At 42.9% G+C, this 19,393-nt stretch overlaps 1 protein-coding gene across 9 annotated transcripts in view; it reads left to right on the top strand.

Annotated features, from left to right (window-relative positions):
• Positions 1–19,393, top strand: part of csde1 (cold shock domain containing E1, RNA-binding) — a 35,191-nt gene that overhangs the window by 10,066 nt on the left and 5,732 nt on the right. Inside the window, exons 2-16 of one of the 9 annotated variants that reach the window (XM_072702216.1) lie at positions 1,823–2,163; positions 2,359–2,467; positions 6,820–6,962; positions 7,853–8,051; positions 9,850–9,986; positions 10,465–10,551; positions 10,719–10,816; positions 10,894–10,975; positions 11,066–11,194; positions 11,443–11,568; positions 12,553–12,768; positions 12,875–13,015; positions 13,141–13,302; positions 18,603–18,710; positions 19,150–19,325. In XM_072702216.1, the coding sequence (XP_072558317.1) occupies positions 6,822–6,962; positions 7,853–8,051; positions 9,850–9,986; positions 10,465–10,551; positions 10,719–10,816; positions 10,894–10,975; positions 11,066–11,194; positions 11,443–11,568; positions 12,553–12,768; positions 12,875–13,015; positions 13,141–13,302; positions 18,603–18,710; positions 19,150–19,325 (1,802 nt within the window). In that variant the 5' untranslated portion in view covers positions 1,823–2,163; positions 2,359–2,467; positions 6,820–6,821. Of the gene's footprint in view, positions 1–1,822; positions 2,468–4,651; positions 4,902–6,794; positions 6,963–7,852; positions 8,052–9,849; positions 9,987–10,464; positions 10,552–10,718; positions 10,817–10,893; positions 10,976–11,065; positions 11,195–11,442; positions 11,569–12,552; positions 12,769–12,874; positions 13,016–13,140; positions 13,303–18,602; positions 18,711–19,149; positions 19,326–19,393 lie in introns of those variants that run through there. The other 8 variants (XM_072702215.1, XM_072702219.1, XM_072702214.1 and 5 more) reach the window with 8 other exon arrangements.

Below are 19,393 nucleotides of genomic sequence, written 5' to 3'. Positions count from 1 at the left end.
GTGTGGGGGGGGTGAATTGTATTAAACTTAAATTTATTGATAAGCAATTATTTTCATCATCAGATCAATCGAAAAATTAGTTGTTAGATTAGCCGAATAATCGAAAAAAATAATAGCTTGATTAATCATTTAAAGAATAATCGTTTGGGACAGCACTAAAAAACGCTGTAGCAGCATGTCCACAGATAGTGGTGGCACAGTACTGCATGTACAACTGATTTAATGAGCCAGACGTAAGATGTATGTTAATAAACAGTATAAAACTACAGCTTTAACTTCTGTTTATAAATGGCACAGCCATCTTTGATTCTGAACTTGGGGTTGTCGATTCCTCAGAGTTCACGAGTCGGAATTCCGACTTCAGGGGTTGTTCCAGTTGAAATTTCTGAGTTCAAATGGAACACAGCATGCAAACTGTAGCCTTGTTTCTCAATAATGAAGGGCTTCTTTCTAGTTTTATGGGACTTCATTCCTGCTGCTAGGAGCCTGTTACAAACTGTCCTTATCAGTGCACTTCATACCTGCACTTAAGGTTTCCCATTCCTTTTGAAGGTCACTTGATGTCATCCTCCAATTCTTCATGAGAAACTGTCGGATAAGTTGACGATCATCTCTGCCCCTTAAAGTCTCTTCTGTCTTAGAAATTTCGAACCTGGAAGAAACCTGCTGCTCAGTGTAGCCTCTGCCAGCAGAACCAGAATTAAACCAGGATTTCGAAATGCGGAATTTTAAAATTAGAGTGGTCTCCTAATTTTTCCTGAGGTGTATAAAGCAGTTGCGCATGGGTATTTTTAAATCCGTTGTAATAACTTTACAGTGTACAGAATTTCTATTTTAAGTACCATAGAAACAGTCACTGTCTACACCGTATTTAACTTGACAGTTGTACTTTATGATGCAGTACACAATGTTTTGACAGCATTTGCAAAAGCAATGTTATTACATCATATTGAAATCTTGACGATTTGAAATTCGCTGGGGGTGGGGGTCCAGTATACTTTACTATTATGCCGCCTGAGGTATCCTGAGCAAGGTACTGCCCCCCCAGGCGCTGAATTAGCTGGCCCCTGCTATGTCACGAAAGTCACATGTGGGTTAAATGCAGAGGACACATTTCGTTGTTGCGCACTGTGTGCTGTGGTGTGTTGACAATGACCACTGATCACCTAATGTTTTTTAATTTTTAACTCGCTGCCTCCATGACTGTGTTCTGCTGTCCCTCTTATCCATCGGATTGTCCAATGATGGTGTTTAGCCTGCTTGTTGTTGCAGATAAAGGGTGAGGCTGGGTTGTATTTTTAGGTGTCTGAGGTTGTAAAGACGGAATCTGGTTGGGTGTTAATCTTGGGCCAGGCAGGGCTCACTGGTGAAGTGTCCTGTTTGGTGAATATTCTTTGCTAGCTGTCCTGAGAAAATTATGTATCCTGACCTTTGGCACAAAGCAATAATGTAAATGGTGGTATGTAAATCAATGAAACTGAGAGAGGGCTTTGAAAGTAATCAACCACATGTCCCATCCTCGTTACACCTAATACTCCCACTACTGAAATTGATCTTATATGAATTCAGTGTAAAATTTTTTGATTTATTGTAGTAGTAAGCCATATTTAAAATATTTGGTCTTCATTGATATAGACTGTACATGTCAGTAAAAGATGTGCTGTGGGGCTGAGGGAGTTTTGTAATTTTAATTTTTTTTTTTAATTCTTATTCGTTTCTTAGTAGTAAGCTTATGGTGATGTCAGTTATTTACAGCAAGTGATGCCAGTTATGGGCTTAGTGACCAGCTTGTGTTGAAAGTTGCAATTGTTTTTCTTTGCAGTATGAAGTGAAACCGAATTGAATTACGTACCATCAAACTGCTGCTTCAAGTTCAGATCACACCGAAGATTAAGGAAAAACTAACAGAAATTGCAACAACGCTAAGAAAAAGAAAAAAAAACGCATCATCAAGGATTGATTCAAAAGTCAACAAAAGAAAAACCAAACAACCAAAGAACAGAGACCAGACAAGTCTGCCGAAACGTGGCAACAATACAAAGCCAGAAGACCACATCTGATCTGAGACCAGAAGTTTGTGCCTACTCAACAGCTTCAACAAAGCACACGTCCCAACGCTGCTCAACGCCCTCCTCATCCTCGCTGTGCCTCTGTCCCATCGGGGTACGGGGGGGCTACTCTTTGCTAGTTTGACATAGTTCCCCTCCTGTTTGCTCTTTCCTTCCCATCCCTCTTTCTCTGTCTTGCTATGTTTTTTTTTCCCTGAGTTAAAGCAGTGTCACTCCTGTCAGCCTCCTCCTGTTATTTCTTCTCTCTTTCCCATTTATTATTATATTTTATTATTATTTTGCTTGAAAGTATCACAACACGGGTCAAGCATAGTCTGCAGTCTGCGTGCAAACGGAATCGCCTTTGGTGCTCCCTTGACAGCTGCTGTCCAAGAAGCCGCTCTTCCCACCCAAACAAGGTAGGCCCCTCTAATGAAAAGTTTGCATGTGCGCTTGGCTGTTGGTCTGCTAACACGTTCCAGAAAAACAGTGTATGGGACTGGTTTTGAGGAGTGGTTTCTGATGTCAGCAGTGGTACTCTGTGACTCGGCTAATAATGTCTAATGTCAGTGCTTTGGCTTTACCTTTCAACTCAATGAAATGAAAGGTGTGGGGGGGAAATACTCAAAACGTCAATATTCAATAGTAGAAACAGCCTAGTCCCCAGAAAGCCCTTTTTTCATTGAACTGTATATGCTATGGAGTGACACAAAAAACTACATCCTGTCAAGTGATGGAAGCATTGGAACCTCATTTTCACCTCTAAGGAGTCTGCTGTTGTACCTGTGTGGGAGGTCCAGCCTAAACATACCATCAGATATGTGTGCATTGTGACCTTAGTGTACGTCTACACTTTCTCTCCTCTTTCTCAACCCCTAACTCTACCCATGTCTCCAGCAACTTTATTTAAAGTTGGTTCTAAAGTTTAGTGACAAGAATGAGTTCATGCCGGAAATCTTGTTATTCAGTTACCGACTTGAGTTTACACATTCCTGCGTGTTTCCTGTTTTAATGTAAATTTGATTTAGGATCACAATTTAACAAGTTTTTCTTTGGTTCCCTTAGAAATGATGGTGGGAAAAGTGCAGATTATAGATGCCCTAATTGCTATATGAGGTGGTGTTAAATGTGTGTCTGCTAAAATGTCATTCTAAGTTTGAGTGAAATGCAATCGTTTTTCCCCCCTTCTTGTATTCTACTTAGGGGTATAGTACTCCAGTATCAGTTAGAGGGGTGTCCTAGTTTAAGTGATGCAAGAACAAAGCAAATATGAAGACATTTGAACCATCTCATGGATGTAAATATCTGAGGTTTTTTAAAATATAGAGTAAAAGTTGTTTATTGATCTTTAATGTAATCTAGATTAACTACTCAACTGTTGGCTACATAGGTACACATTTAGTCAGTTTATACATTTAGTGGTTTTTGTTCCAACGGATTGCGGCATGAACATACATGGCAGATTGCCATGAAGATCTTAATTGCTAGGCCCTTTTTCTGGGGCCTTTCATCCCCGGCCATCTCAAGCACTTATGGTAGTTGTCCTTCCTAACCTAAATATTTGGCATCAGCAGTAGAGTTTTAAGAAAAAAAAAATATCTGCCAATTTTTTTTTTGATTGCATCAGGCCGAGCTGGCTTGTACAAGCTGGTTCATCCTTATCTTTCTCCATGAGCATTCCTCTTGTAGATGACTGACACAAGATGTTTATTCTTATGAAAGCCTTCGGATCTGGCACAGTGATGTCACGTTTCGTGGTAGTTTTATTTTCAGTGCTCAATACCGGGATCAGAGTAATTATTTGGGCAATCACTTATTTTCTGATATATTGGACCCATTTATTTCAACAAAATGATGGCTGAACCTGCCATAGTGGCTTTTAATGGCTTAGCTGTTTTCCAAACCAATTGTCTGTCTCTACATTCCAACACAAAATCCAAACTCTTACTGGAACTTAGGGTTGCTAAAGTAGTTTAGGTGAGTGTTTCCCAACCCAGTCCTCAGGGACACCAGACAGTCCACTTTTTTTTTCTCCCTCCCAGATCCCAGCCAATCAAGAGCACAGAATACCTCTTGCGGTTGGGATCTTGTAGGGAGCACAAATGTAGACTGTTTGGGGTCCCCAAGGACTGGGTTGGGAAATGCTGGGTTAGAGAAACCAAGTGGTAAGATGCAGAAAGCATAGGTCAGGGGTCACCAGCTCCGGTCCTGCAGGGCTACTGTCCAGTAAGTTTTCTATCCTACCCGGCTTCTGATGAGCCATACTAGATCTCGGGTAAATACCAGGAGCAGGTGTGGCTCATCAGAAGCCAAGTGGGACAGCAAACCTACTGGATAGTAGCCCTGCAGGACCGGAGCTGGTGACCCCTGGCATAGGCCCTGCCGATAGGATGCTCCTTGTCCGTTCTCCCGTGTGCTCATTCCTTCCTCCCTTTCCCAGGCTGGAGCGTTGTGCTTACTGCCTGTTCTTGTTGCTCCCTTCCCTTCTTTCTCTTTATTTTTTTTTCTCTTCTGTGTCCCTCTTCTCTCCACCTTTTGCAGACGTCAGGAGGTGTGTCGTTGGGTGGGTGGTGTGGAAAAAAAAAAAAAAAAAAAAAAAAAAAAAACAAAACAAAACAACAACAAAAAAAAAAAAACACACAAAAATAGTTTCTCCTAAACCAAAGGTGTGAACAGGTGCAGAAAGCGGCACGAAGGGGGGTGGAGTTTGGGAGTGTGTGGGCAGATATGGGCAGCCACTGGAAAGGCTTTGTGGAGTTTACCTTGCCCGCGTCTCCACCCACTGCATTTGTTAGCGCCGACCTGGGCAGCACCTCCCCCGTCGGACTCTGCCTGTCCCCGTATGGCCGATCCGTAAGTTCCACCCCACTGTCCCCCCATCTCTGTACCCCTGCCATTAAACACCCGCCTCCCACTTCTTGCCCTGCCCTCTATCCCCATCCAGTCCGAGCACCATTCTACCTCCCGGGCTCTGAGACTAGTCTGCTGAGCTGCAGCCTGTGCTGAAATTAATGTGGGTGGGTGGTTAGAACACATGGGCACGTTCATCTATGCTTTCATATGTCATCCTCTAAAAGCTGGGGGAGCAACCTCCACCCTGTTGGGCTGGTTAGATTAATGATCCTCATAACGCAGTGGTCACCAAACCACGCTCCTGGAGATCTACCACCCTGCAGAGCTTCGGTGCAGCCTGAGTTGGGTGAAATACTAAGATGTTGCTGAAGAGCCTGATTATCTGTATCAGGTGTGTTAAATTATGGCGGCACCTGAACTCTGCAGGGTGGGAGATCAGTAGGAGCAGCGTCGGTGACCCACCACCTTAACACACGTGCTGCTAATTTTTGGCGCACATTCTTTGAAGGCTACAGTGTATGACATTAACCCCTGACTCTCAGGGATAACACACTGTGTTGTTAGGTGAAATTTCAGAGTAGGCCAGTTTCAGATTTGATGACAGTCCAGTGGGATTCTGAGATTCGGTGTGGTTTGTAAGAACGTAACTGACATGAATCAGCAGTTTCTCCTGGTCTGCTGATAATGTGCACCTCTAGTTGCACTATGGTAACTTGGACGCAGTGCCTATAAGCCATCATACATGCAGCTATAAGTTAAAAATTAAATTGCTGTATTGACCAGCTTTTTCCTCACGCTAAAAATGTTTTCAGATTTCTAAAATAAGGCATCGTTCTTATGCCATACAACCTTCGTTTTCGGCATATTCAATTTATTACTTGATGCTGTTTATCTATGCATGTGAACAGGATATGCATTTTGAGGATGTATGGGTGTTTTGTGGAATGTTACAATGTGTTTTTTTAAAAGGTATAAACACCAAATACCACAAACACTTTATTTTTTATAAAAGAGATCGAACTGAAGGATCCTTGTCCTTTCGTGTAGCGGTCTGCTGTGCTACGTTCGAATCTCTTTTGTTTGAACATGAACAGAAATGTCTGCTTTTCAAAACGGCTGCTGTCCTGGCACAGCTAGTCTTTGCCCCTCCATCTAACCCATCCTTCCCCTGTTGGCATTGCCAGTCTCTACATCCATCACACTCACGCATTTGCCTTGGCCCTCTCACTTTCACCTTGTTGATCTGAGGTATTTAAAGAGGAAAGTTTTTGTGTTATGAGGTGCAGTAGGTTATTACTTACTTTCATCTTCCCTTGTCACCATTTTTCAGCTCATCTCTTTACTGCAAATTCGTATGCATGCTAAAGCGGAGAAAGTTGTGTGTGGATTTCCTGCATGAAGAGCTTACTTGGTGTGAAATGCTTTGTGCATTGCCCACTGACACATTTTATCAGATGTTGCTTGGTTGTGGGTTTAGGGGTTTCTGTTTTGTGTTCAGTGAATTCTCCTGGCTGGCTGTTAACTATTGGTGCCCTCCGTGTGTCAGGCTTTACCGAGTGGTTTCTGTCTGGCTTTATCAGGGCCAGATCGTTTTCAGGTGACTTGAATATGACCCACTGCTTGGAATTTGCTTTGAAAGCTGTGTAGCTTTGGGATGAAAAGCTCTCCTGTTTGTCTTTGTTAGTCAGACCATTTGTGGGTTAAGTAGCTTGTCAGCGGCGACAGGGACAGGGTGTTTTTCTGGAATAATTCAGGAATATGACAGACTGACATTTGGATGTCATGTACTCCATTAGAAGGCTGATGTCCCAGCCCTGTTACCAGGGCGACAGAAGTCAGGCTGTGTCTAGCCCGTGTTCTCTTAGCTTGCCGCCTCCTCCGACCCCGGTACAGCACGTCCCCGTCCTCCCCCTGCTAGTGATGGAGAGGACGTACTCTGAGCAGACCCCCGCCGTGGCCCCCTCGGCCCCACCCATCCCTCGTTCGTCCTCACTCTCCTGTCGTTCCTCTCATCCACCCGGGGCAAAAAAGCACAAGCGGACCCCCCTATACCAGAGATCAGTAAGTGACAGTCTTTGGGATGGTGCCTGTGATCTCCTCTTGGCCCCCTAATCACTCCTAGTGCTAACCGCATGGTTTGGGTTCTGTTTGCAGTCTCGCCTTGTACAAGTTGTCATCCGCGCCCCTGGTGGCTGTAACTCACTCGTGTTAAGGTTTTGCCACATTAATATGGCACCACGCGTCACTCTGTGTTCTCTAGCATGACGACACTGGAATCAGGGCAGAAGCTCATGCACCACCAGAGCCGTGCATGTGTGTTTGTATCGACGTTTAATGGTGGAATGGTGTTAAGTAATTAGATTGCTTTAGTTTTCCTGGTGGAATAATGGGTGTTTTTTGGGTTGTCAGGGCTGGTATTTGCCTGTTTTAAACTTACTTGATTGAGTTTGGATTATCATTAATTTCCCCCCATTAAGTGGAATGGTAACACGCTGGCATGGTTTTGGAAGGTAAACGGCCGTCTAAGGCCTGTGTACCTTGGCTGAGGTTTGTGCCCTTTCATACTGACAGTTGTGATGAGTGAGAGGTGGCTTCGAGGTCACGGCCAACTGGAATCTGCTGAGTGGAGTGAGTCTGCTCACTCTTTTATGGCCGTGGTGTGAGACAGGATGGGGAGTTCTGTTTCTGGACTCTGGAGGGCTTGTAAAATTGTTGGCTGAGTTTTATTGACTAAACACCCACCAGGCTGTTTGACGACTGATGTTCTGACTTGGCGTGTGGGTTACCTAAATTTAAGATTTTTTTTTTTCTTCTTTTCATTTCTGGACAAAATTTAAAACCAGCGTTGCATGTAAAAAATGTTTTGAATGATCATGACAAAGTAAACGGTGCATCTGTTCGGCCTGTTCCCCTCCTTAACCCCTCTTCTCCTCTTTGTTGGACTGCTCCAGATGAGCTTTGACCCTGGCCTCCTGCATAGCTCTGGCCATTCGGCCTTTGCTAACGGTGCAGGCAGCAGCCTGCGTGAGACAGGAGTGGTGGAGAAACTGCTCACTTCCTATGGCTTCATCCAGTGCTCAGAGAGACAGGCCCGCCTGTTCTTCCACTGCTCCCAGTACAGCGGAAACCTCCAGGAGCTGAAGCTTGGAGGTGAGGTGTTGCAAACGTCTGGGACTGTATTGAGACAAACAATGAAGTTAGTTATGGATCCTCCAGATATGCAAGAGGATCTGGATGCAGGACATTAGACGAGCTCTACTAGGAGGACATTGGGTGGACGTTGAGAATCAGAAAATTGTTTCAGAAGCAAATACAGTATTGAATTGAATTAGAAAACAGTTTTATATTGATTAACATGGATAGAACGGAACTATTTTTATATACTAATGAATCTCATGAATTATTGATCTAACAGTATTTATTTGTAACAAACATCGCAGTGTGTGTTCTTCACTTCTTCCCAGGATGAATGTCTGGATTATGTTAAATCCTCTTAGATCGCTAAGCTAACATTCTCAAACCTCACATTTCGATGTTTACCTCCTTTATTTGTAGCTTTTTTTTTTTTGGGAGAAGCGATTATGCCTTTAACCTTTTTAAAACCATGAAGTTGCAGCTCTTCACTAGACTGCATCAGATAGCAAATTAGCTACATATTCAACGTGACTCCTGGGAACAACAGTAATAACATCATGCGCGTGAGAGTTGCCTTTACGGATATAATTTTGCAACAGAGAAAAAGGACATCCTGATTCACATATTTAGAACTTTATAATTCAGTTTGTACATGCTATGAAGAAAGATGTGGCCTGTAGTTGAGTTGCGTCTCTGCTGCTTGAAAATAGTCTTCTAGACATGCAGACAGTCAGAGCGCTCAAATCCTATGAATGGCATTATCAGGTTGCCAGGGAGTGATTGACAGTGTTCTGGTCCAATAGCGAGCATTGTCAGCTTGCCAGGGTACGAATGACAGTGCTCTGATCAAATGATGCCCGGCAGTGTCAGATCGACAGTATTCTACAGCAATGGTGTTGGGGCGGCACCAGAATATGACATTAGTGCAACATTGGGAACTGGCTTTAATTTTCTCTTAAAATATACATATTTGCTTTTTCAGTGATATTAATGCTGCATCTGAAAAAGATGTTAATAATCTTGTTTAAATCTATGAGAATGGATGTTAGTAGTCTGGTTTAAATCTCCAATTTCGGTGTGTGATGTTCTCACTTTTATGCAGTTTAAGATATTATGAGAAGTATTAGTCTTCGGAATTTTAAAGGAAGCCAGATGTTATCGATTCACGTGTTCAGCCTGCTGAGTTCTCTTCTGTAGCATCATGACCTGATGTGGAGGTCATGTGATTTCTGGCCTCCTGGTGGAGCTCCTCCTGGTGGAGCTCCTCCTGGTGGAGCTCCTCCTGGTGGAGCTCCTCCTGGTGGAGCTCGCCCTGTGTTCTGCAGCCAGATGCTTCTCCAGACGTAGAAGTGAGACTATCCACAGCCCAGCATATGGGCATTTGCTTTGTTAGAGCTGTCATGCATGATTTTGTGGTTCTTCTGGAGATGAGTGAGGCTGGTTCAGGCATGCAGACAAATCCATAGTAACAGAAGCTCACAATCTTCACGGTTATGTAAATGTCTTTTGTTTTCAACTCAATACAGATGTTTGAGTTTCCTGTGCAGAAGTGTAAAGACTGCTGTTTAACTTCTACCTCATTTGTAACATGGAGGTTTGTTTCTAACGCTTTCTGAATAAAAAGATCCTTCACACTTATCCACATGATTAAAAGTAGCTGTGGATGTAACAATGCTGTGGAACTGAAACATGCTGCTGCAGCACTCAGTAGATGCCAAACAAAACAACCGGTATGGAGTTGTGCTGTAAATCAGGATGTCACTTAGAAGGTCTGTGTGTGTGTCTCCCCCCCCCCTCCCCCTTGTTCACGCAGACGATGTGGAGTTTGAAGTGTCCTCAGACCGGCGTACTGGAAAGCCCATTGCTGTCAAGCTGGTGAAGATCAAGCCAGAGGTGCCTGAGGAGAGGATCTCGGGGCAGGTGGGCACAGACTTGCATGCTGCACAGCTGGTACGGTTCAGACCACTATCATGGCTTATGTTTGGCCCATCAGGGCTGGATTGACTTCTCTGGGGGGGGCGGGGGGGGGCAATTGAGCTTTGTGTTTTAGAGCTATAAGAGAACTGCAAGGGAATTAAAAACAATTGCTGATAATTTGCAATGATGAGTACCGGATTCAGGCTTAATGTAACTTTTGTTTGGAGTTCAGTGAATGATGCTCATTACTTTTCAGTAGCAACGTCAGTTTATGGTTGTAAGGTTATGTTGTGCCTGACTTTGCCTTCAGATGTCCCATGTAAATCGTGGTTTGATATTTTAATCAGTTTAATCAAAATGTTGATGTGTTTCAGTAATAGGTGTATAATGTCATATATGTGACAATTTTTTTTAATCTGGGTTAACTATATCCAGCACCTGTCTTTCAGTGTGGTACCTGCTTCCAGACGCCTGGCTAACCTCGTACCCCAACTTGATTTCCGTCCTTCAGGTTGTATCTCCAGTTCCCACCCACCTGGATGGTAAAGCGGCCCCTGGACAAGTACCCACTGGCAGTGTGTGCTACGAGAGGAATGGGGTAAGGACCGCCCAACTGGAAAATAACTGCGCGGTGCAGTGTGAATGCGCTAAACGTGGGGTCATCTGCATAGGGAACCTGCATAGAGGTTTTTTTTTTTTTTGTTTTTCTTTTTTATATATAAATATGAATACTGTTATATGTATCGTTTACGTTCATCCATCCAGGAGGTGTTTTACCTGACCTATACGCAAGAGGATGTCGAGGGCCAGCTGCACCTGGAGACCGGGGACAAAGTCAGCTTTTTCATGGAAACCAACAAGCAGTAAGTGAGGGAACCTCCCACCATCCTGCGGAACAGGCCTGATGAACTTGGCCTCTGATGTCCCGAATGCCTTTCAGCACGGGAGCCGTCAGCGCCCACAACATCGTCCTGGTTAAGAAGAAGCAGCAGAGGTGCCAGGGTGTTGTTTGCGCCACCAAGGTAGATTTTACACAGTTTCTGTAGCTCCTCATCCTCCTGCTGCTGTTAGATGCTGTGTTTGACTCTTCTTCCCTCTCTCCTTGCTTCTAGGAAGCTTTTGGGTTTATTGAAAGAGGAGACGTGGTGAAAGAGATCTTTTTCCACTACAGTGAGTTCAAGGGTGACCTGGAGGCCCTTCAGGCTGGAGATGATGTGGAGTTTACCATCAAAGAGCGCAACGTAAGTTGGGTTGGGGGGGGGGCTTGACACAGGCCTCCTGAATTTTCTAGAGATGTTTGTTTGTCAGGTATTTGAGGTGTTTGGAACAAAGCTGCTCGTGTTTTTGAGTGGACTACACTTTGATAGAACCGGGAAAATCCTTTTACGCGTTAATCATTTTGAGGTGTAACTGCCTTCACCTTCAGTAAGGTACATTTTGCTTTGGAAAAATGCTCCAAAAACTTAAACTTGGTGTTATGGCCGTTTAGGGCAAGGAGGTGGCAACAGAGGTGCGTCTGCTGCCCCAGGGTACGGTCATCTTCGAGGACATCAGCATCGAGCAGTTTGAAGGAACCGTCTCCAAGGTCATCCCTAAGATTCCCAACAAGAACCAGGTTGGCATAGGCTCTAACCAACATCCTATCCAGGCTGTTCCGTGTATAGAATCACCTTGAAGAGGGACATAAAACACAACGTAAAGTCCTACTTCGACAGAGCTTTTTGGGCTCTGCGAAGTTTTTCCACACAGATATAAGTAAAAGTGAAAAATGGGTGTTCTCTTTTTTTGAAAGATATGGCAGCCGGAAAACTGAATAAAGTTAATTTTACCGTGGTGCCAGAGTTAAGGTCTAAACCCGAACCCACTTTCGTGTAGACCTCCCTGATATTCTCCAGTGGTGATGTATACATGTATGGAAATGGAATTTCAACACCGTGGTAAAGTTAGCTTTATATGCAGTTTTCCATCTGTACCATCTTTCAATGTGTTTTATAAAAATATATTTCAGTGTTTGTGTGCCCACTTTATTTTCAACAGCCCATCCGTCTTGCTTAAAGTCACTGGCAGTGAATTAGTATAAATGAGTATAAAAACACATAATGTGAAAGTTGTATGGTGTGCATTGTCCCCCAAAGTTTAATGCTTAAAGCACACTTAACTGAGCATGTCTGTATCGTTTACGTTTATACTTATTAGTCGATAAATAGGCCAAAATTCTTTTGTATTTCAAACGGACACAGCACAGTTGTCAATGTTAATCTATTTTTTCTCCTGGTAATGTTTTGCGAGATCTCGCAAATGTTTCTTCTTTTTCTCCCGTCCCAGGCTCCGTACTGCATATCTCACACTTACTGCATGCATTTTGGCTATTTACTTCAGACAGTTTTGGGAAGCCTTTAATATGTTAGCTTGTGTTGTACTGCCAAGCTTAATTTGCATAGACTAGTCCTTGATAGCTGAAATGTAGATGTTCTCTCACAATATATTGGTCATCGGAATGTAGCTGCTGGTTATTTTAATGAGCAGTGAAGGATCCTGTCAATATCTGTGAATCACACACCCTGCCAGGCCTAACACTCTGCTGTCTGGCATTCTGCAGAATGACCCCTTGCCTGGGCGCATCCGTGCCAGGATAAACTTCACAGATAAGGATCTTTTGTTTGGGGAGAAGGACACCAAGTCGAAGGTGACTCTGCTGGAGCGCGATCACGTGCGTTTCAACATCTCCACAGATCGCCGGGACAAACTGGAAAGAGCCACGAATATAGAAATCTTGCCTGACACATTTCACTACACTAAAGAAACTAGAGAAATGGTAAGCGAATGTTTGTGTTCCGTTACACCAAAATGTTAAATAATTTTTTTTGTGGGATTTCAGTGCTGGAGTAGCATGGTTGTACTATTGCCCTGCTCACTTCTAGGGGGTGATTGCTGCCATGCGTGATGGGTTTGGTTTCATCAAGTGTGTGGACCGGGATGCCAGGATGTTCTTCCACTTCAGTGAGATCTTGGAGGAGAGTCAGTTGCACATCTCTGATGAAGTGGAGTTCACTGTTGTGCCTGTGAGTCACTTCCGGCTCTTAAATCTACACATTACCTTCCATCTGCCCTGCTCATAGTCCTGTTCTATACTGTAAGTGTTGATCAGCTAAACCCCGCCCCCCCCCCCCCCCCCCCCCCCCCAAAGGACATGCTGTCTGCCCAGCGGAACCATGCTGTGCGGATCAAGAAGCTACCCAAGGGCACGGTGTCCTTCCACACCCAATCGGAGCAGCGTTTTGTGGGTGTGGTGGAGAAGGAGGCTGCAGCTTCTACCAAGAGTGCGAGCCCCAATAAGACCAAAGAGAAGGTGAGCCAATAGGAGTCGGAGGGCGGAGCAGCGTTTCTGTTCAGGCTGCGGTTGAGGGATGCATACAGTACAATGGACTCTTGCTTAATTCTGTAAAAATGTTGCAGATTTATTGGTTTTATAACAGAAGTCCATTGACAAGCAGTGTTTAGCATATCGGAACGCAACTTGCACACAGACATTTTCTTTTAAGTGTTCTGCTCTTGCCATTTTCGTATTAATTGTAATTGTAGTCACTGGCTCCCAAAGGGACACTAAACATAAATGTTTGTCGTTTTATGTTATTGCAAAGGTGTTGCTAATTAAAAAGCACACAATGTGACTGCTTGTCAATTAATTTCATAACTCGGAACAGCTGTTTTAGAACTATATAATTTAGAAATCATTTTACTTGCTTACTGTTTTATTGAACTTCTGCTTATTACTAATGTGCTATATATTTTTTGCAAAGAATTTTTTTTTTTATTATTGCAATATTCTAGCTGAATTAGACAAGTCTCCCAAGACACTGTTAGTACCGCATACGCCCATTGTGTTGTCTGCAGCACAGATGTTTTGATTCCAGTTTTGGGGGGGGAAGAACCTTTCTCCCTTTTTCCTGCTGAAAAACTTTGAGCTGTCCCATATTCGCCCATTTCATGTTTTTCCATGTCTAGGCTCCAGGCTGCATTTGACGTCTTATGGCCTGGTCGTGTACCAGAGTTGCTAAAACCTGCTTTGTGTTATAGGTGCTTTCAGTACGGAACAATTGTTCTGTTCTCTCTGTCCGCTGGCTTTGTAAATACGCACTTGTTGCCCCTCATGTCGCATGACAGCTTTAAACGGAGTCTAGGGTTACAACAGCGCTGTGATACTAAGCAAAGATTTTCTCCACTCATTGGCTTCATAATGGGGGTACAATTTCCACTGGTTGCCATACTGTTCTTCTGCGAGAGCGTTCCATATCGTTGGGCGGGTGGAGCGTCAACAAATTGTCCCTTTTGCTGATTAACAGATGAGGAATGAGCACAAGTTAAAAATAGCATGATGGCTAGTTTTGGAATTGAAAATGAGGACGTCCTTTCCCAAGTGACACAGCTAAATTGTTTTATTAAAAGAAAGTGATACAGTTGTCTGTCAGTCTCTTCTGGTTTGAAAACAAGTGTCAGTCCTCCTGTCCTCTGTTTTAACCTGCCTGTTTGCTTTTTTCCTACTTTTTCCTTTACTTCCTCACGCTCCTCCTTTAGAAAAAAGATAAGGTAGGTTCCGTCTCTTCTCTGCAAGATAAAGTTACTATCTTTTTTTTGAATCGGTGAGATTTACAATAGGCCCCAGAGAGGAGAGAGGAGGTAAATACTATAAAACATAAATTAGTATTTAAAAGTAATCACCCAGTGCTCAACTTCCTATATCCTCATCCAATTATGCCGCTGAACAAGTCCATTCAAATTCTCGGGGAGTAAAATATTCGCAAAATTTATCGGTAACTTAAGTAACATTAATATTTGGAACTCTTTTTGTCTTTAATCTCTTCAGAATAAAGTTGACAAGGTGAGTGCACTCCCTATGCTCACATAGCGGAATCTAATAGCAGATTCTGAAACTGCGTGGTTTTTAAATCACCGTTTTATGTAGGCAAAGCAGAACTGATGCCTACAGCATCTTGGCCCTAAAGACCGTTTCTACCAGGCTAAAGAGGATGCTATTGATTTGATGTGTATAAGACTATAAATAAATTACTAATTGACAACATACTAGTTGTTAATACTAACATTGACTTTTGAGTGTCATTAGTTCACCTTATGGATATCTGAGAAGGTACAAATAACTAGGGTTGGGCGATATTCTGTTTTCAAAATCGCTACCTTAGATATCTTTCCGTTTTTAAAATTCCACTCTGTGCTCAGCATGGTAGCTGTCTGTTGTTTCCAACATGCACTCAGCTGTCTCAGGCCTTCCCAGAAGCACTGCCCAAAAATAATTATATCTAATAAAAATAACTAGTTAACAGAGGCCAAGTAAGGTCTTCAGATCCATCTGCGATCCATCATAACTTCATCCTTGTTAAATGTCAAGTGATGCTGGGTAGTAGATATGGAAGCCACTTACGATTAACATATTTCTGCATCCCTACCAGTTAACTCTCAGGGTTCACCCCAAAGAATTGCATAGTAGTGCCTCGTTTCTCGTGTAGCACCATCAGAATTCTTATATCAGGGTAACATTTGTTGCTAAAATTTCCATTCTGCAGCGATCCTTCTGTATGGAGCAATACAGAGTGGGCCATCCTGCCCTGAACTGTCCTAATTTTCTTGCAGTTTTACAACTTGGGTTCCCTTTTTGTGTTCCCTGATGTGGAATACATACGGCTTTCAGTCCAGACTCATCGCTTATATACGCTTATCACACTAAAAAAACAAAGTGTTCCTTTAATCCTTTTCAAACTTTGCCGAGAGATGGTATGGGTGAAGATCTGGAAGTAACCTGATTTTTAGACACATCATACCTAATCTGATGCCACGTTGCATAAGAGGACGACAGACACGGATCCTTCTTGTTAGCGTGATACTTCAAAGTATCTTGGATTTTTTTACAATTTTGCAGGAACTTTGTATAGGAGAAGGTGTAGAACTATTTTTTATTTTGAGACATCACAGTAAAATGGAAGCAAATTCCACTTAGTGATGGCAATGAAGAGCGACTTCAGATTGTACTTGATCTTGTGTGAACTCAGAGTATTTGGATGTTTTTCAGTTTCATAGAAACAATATGTGGATGAATGTGTGTGTGTGTGTGTGTGTGTGTGTGTGTGTGTGTGTGTGTGTGTGTGTGTGTGTGTGTGTGTCGGCACCACATAGTGGTGTCACATGAAAAGACATGGATACTACAGGTCTGGTGATGAGCTTTGAATACATTATTTATTTGGACAGGGGGAGAGCATGCAGGGGGGATAGAGATTGTGGGTGGATTAGATGGGGGGGGGTGATGATGCCATCCAGGGAATACATTGTCATTCCAACAGCATCTTGTTTATGCTTTAAGGCTCTAGACGGCAAGATGTTAATCTGGCTCAACATGCTTAAAATTTTTTGGAATATTTTGTGGAGTTGTGGATCATTCAGCCCTGGCTGTACATTTTTCATTTAACTTTTATAGGCTATAGTACAAGCCTGTGATAACACATTTTGAGCAGAATATAAAACTGAGTGTGTGTTTTTTCTCAAGAATTACACCCAAATATCATGTGCATCTGTAGGAGTTCCCTTTCGAAGCACACAATTTGAGGGAGGAGAGTATTTTAAATGAATCATACAACGAGATTTACTAAGGTTTGTGGTCGGCAATTTACTGCAGATAGCGGCATAATGTAACAAAAAGGCACGTCTGTCTTGTGCTGCCCTCGGTGGATTGCATTGTTCTTTTCTTAAATATACTGACTGCGTCTGTGCGCATTAATTTGTGGACTTTCATTATATCCCCCACCGCCCTGGTAACTCCCATTGGTGCCTTTTTGTCGTGTCCTTCTGCTACTTTGCCCTGCATAGTAAATCTGGCCTCATGAGTATGAGAAGTTAAGGTATGAATTGTGACCTGCATAGTCTCATTCTTCTGTGCCAGTTGCCATATCTTTCTATGTTCTATTCAGCTGCTGTTAGAGATGCCCACAATACAACTGACTCTTCCAAGTCGATTGCCCAGTCTTCTTTTCCTGCAATAGCTATAAAACAGTTTAATCCTTTTAAAATTTGTTCCGTTTTCCTGATTTTTTTTCACGAGCTTGTTGCAGTAGTTAACAGTAGCAGGAATCTAAAAGTGCAGCAAAGCACATCAGTTTAAATGTTCTGGTTCAGCTTCTGGTCCCATCTTAACACCAAGAATGCCACCTTTGAGTAGTTTTAGCTTGCATAGTATTGAAGAGTTTTCCACAGACGATAGGTCTGTTAATTCAGCAACAGGCTTCAATGCAGCATTCATGGACTCTAGTACACAAATATCTTGAGACATGGTGCACGCTGTCATGTACTAAGTACACACATGATGACTGGTTTCAGGATGCGTTCTACTGTCTTGTGCTTTGAACCTCAGCAAGTCACTCAAACCAACACACAGACTCTAGATCAAAAGCCTTCTGCGAAGTGTAGGCATACAAAACAAACTAGCCAGCTTTAGGGCCATAATCCATATAGCTTTAACAACAACAATAGCATGCAGTTCATGTAGAATAGCCTAGCCTTTGACTTTTTTTATTTTTTTTTGCTCTTTTTTTTTTTGTGAGTAACTAAGCTTTGAAGGAAAACTTTGAAATATCTAACGACATAACTTCAGGTAGCTTATGAGTAAGGTAGCTTGAGTTTAACTAGAGCGGTCAGGAGATCTCTCCTCTTTTGCCAGTGGAACATAGTGAGCGTGTGATCAGTTTGTTTTTTTTCCGCTTTGGCTGTATTCAGAAATCTTTCCAAACCATTTTATGCAATGCCACTATGTGCAGAGATGCATAATGAGGTCCTCCTGATTGCATTGACGCTTTTCTGTCTTAATCTCATCCTATGGGTCTGGTGATTGTAAATGTTCTGAGAATGTTTGAGTATATGAGCCTTACTTGCCCACTTAAATTATCAGGTGATGATTCTAACTGTGAAGTAGCTTTACTTTATTTTTATTAATCCTTCTGGGTTTGTCTTAAGTTAATATCGAAGTGACTGATTTGATGGTTCCCTTTGTCATTTGGTTTAAGATCAGACAACCTAATGAAATAACTGCAACAGTCTTCTCCACCAGGTCACTCTTCCTTACTGTTGTAATTAAGCTAATTATGGTACTAATTAGTAGATTGAATTTGCTGTTAGACACACAGATTATATTTCTGGAGTGAACTTGGAGGGATTTTTGGGGCTTGTATATACAGGGGGCCCCAATGGCAAAATTACAAATTGTTGTTTTGAAGCAAAATAATTTGCTTTAAGACTTGTGATGATAATATTTTTGTCATATCGCCCAAACCTATAACTTGTGTGACGTTTCGGTGTGGCGTTCATTTTGTGCTGCTTCATGTTGCTTCTTTATTGGGCAGAAGAATGCATAATGATTAAGGAACAAAGCTGTTCTGGTCCAGCTTTGAGGGCCTGTGCCTCTTGCACTATGTAGGTGTTTTGCTGTATTTAAAAACGTAATAAATGCAACTCTGTAAACCTTTGTTCAGTCCTCATCCCATTGCACACACGACGCTTCTGGTGCAGTCTGAGTGTGTCTTTGCTGCCGGGGCCTTTCACTATGACCCTCGTGCACGTTGTTGCCCTAAAGAATCTGCACCTTGTTTACAGGAGGCAGAGGAGGGGGTGATCGCTTACGAGGACTGTGGAGTGAAGATGACAATGACCTATCACGCCAAGGACCTAGAAGGTGGTTTACAACCACAAGTGGGGGATAAGGTTTGTGACTATGACGCAAGTTCCTCATGCTTCACTAATTTCCATAAGAGGAGATTGGGGGGGAATTTCTTGTCACCTTGCCATAAAGGAGAGGGCTGTGTGTGTGGGGGGGGAATTACGACACTGTGGGGACCAAATGTCCCCACAATTTGGTAAAATCTACATTTTAGCTTGTTGGGGACACATTTCGTGTCCTCACAATATAAACCTTAGTTTTATAAAAATCTGAAAACTTTTGTTTGGTTACTTATGGTTAAGGTTAGGGCTGGGTTGGGATTAAGGTTGTCCTTGTTGGGATTATGTTTTCCCCCATATAAATGGATGGAGAGTTCCCCAAAGGGGGTGTGTGTGTGTGTGTGTGTGTGTGTGTGTGTGTGTGTGTGTGTGTGGACATTCCTTTTCTATCTAATGAATCCATATCTTTAATTGCTGTTGCCAGGTGGAGTTCTCAATCAGTGAGGTTAAGAGGACCGGACAGCAAAGTGCTGTGTCCATCAAGGTCCTTAACCGTTCTGTCAACACCAAACGGTTGCTGGGCTTTGTGGCCACACTCAAAGACAACTTTGGCTTCATTGAGACTGCCAACCATGACCAGGAGATTTTCTTCCACTACAGGTAGAGTTGGCAACTTCAGTTTGCCTGGTTTTCTCGTATTTAGTTCAGCTCCACCCACCTTGTCATGC

The sequence above is a fragment of the Paramormyrops kingsleyae genome, chromosome 18 (assembly GCF_048594095.1).
Source record: "Paramormyrops kingsleyae isolate MSU_618 chromosome 18, PKINGS_0.4, whole genome shotgun sequence".
Classification (NCBI taxonomy): domain Eukaryota; kingdom Metazoa; phylum Chordata; class Actinopteri; order Osteoglossiformes; family Mormyridae; genus Paramormyrops; species Paramormyrops kingsleyae.
This window is presented reverse-complemented; position numbering and strand designations above follow the sequence as displayed.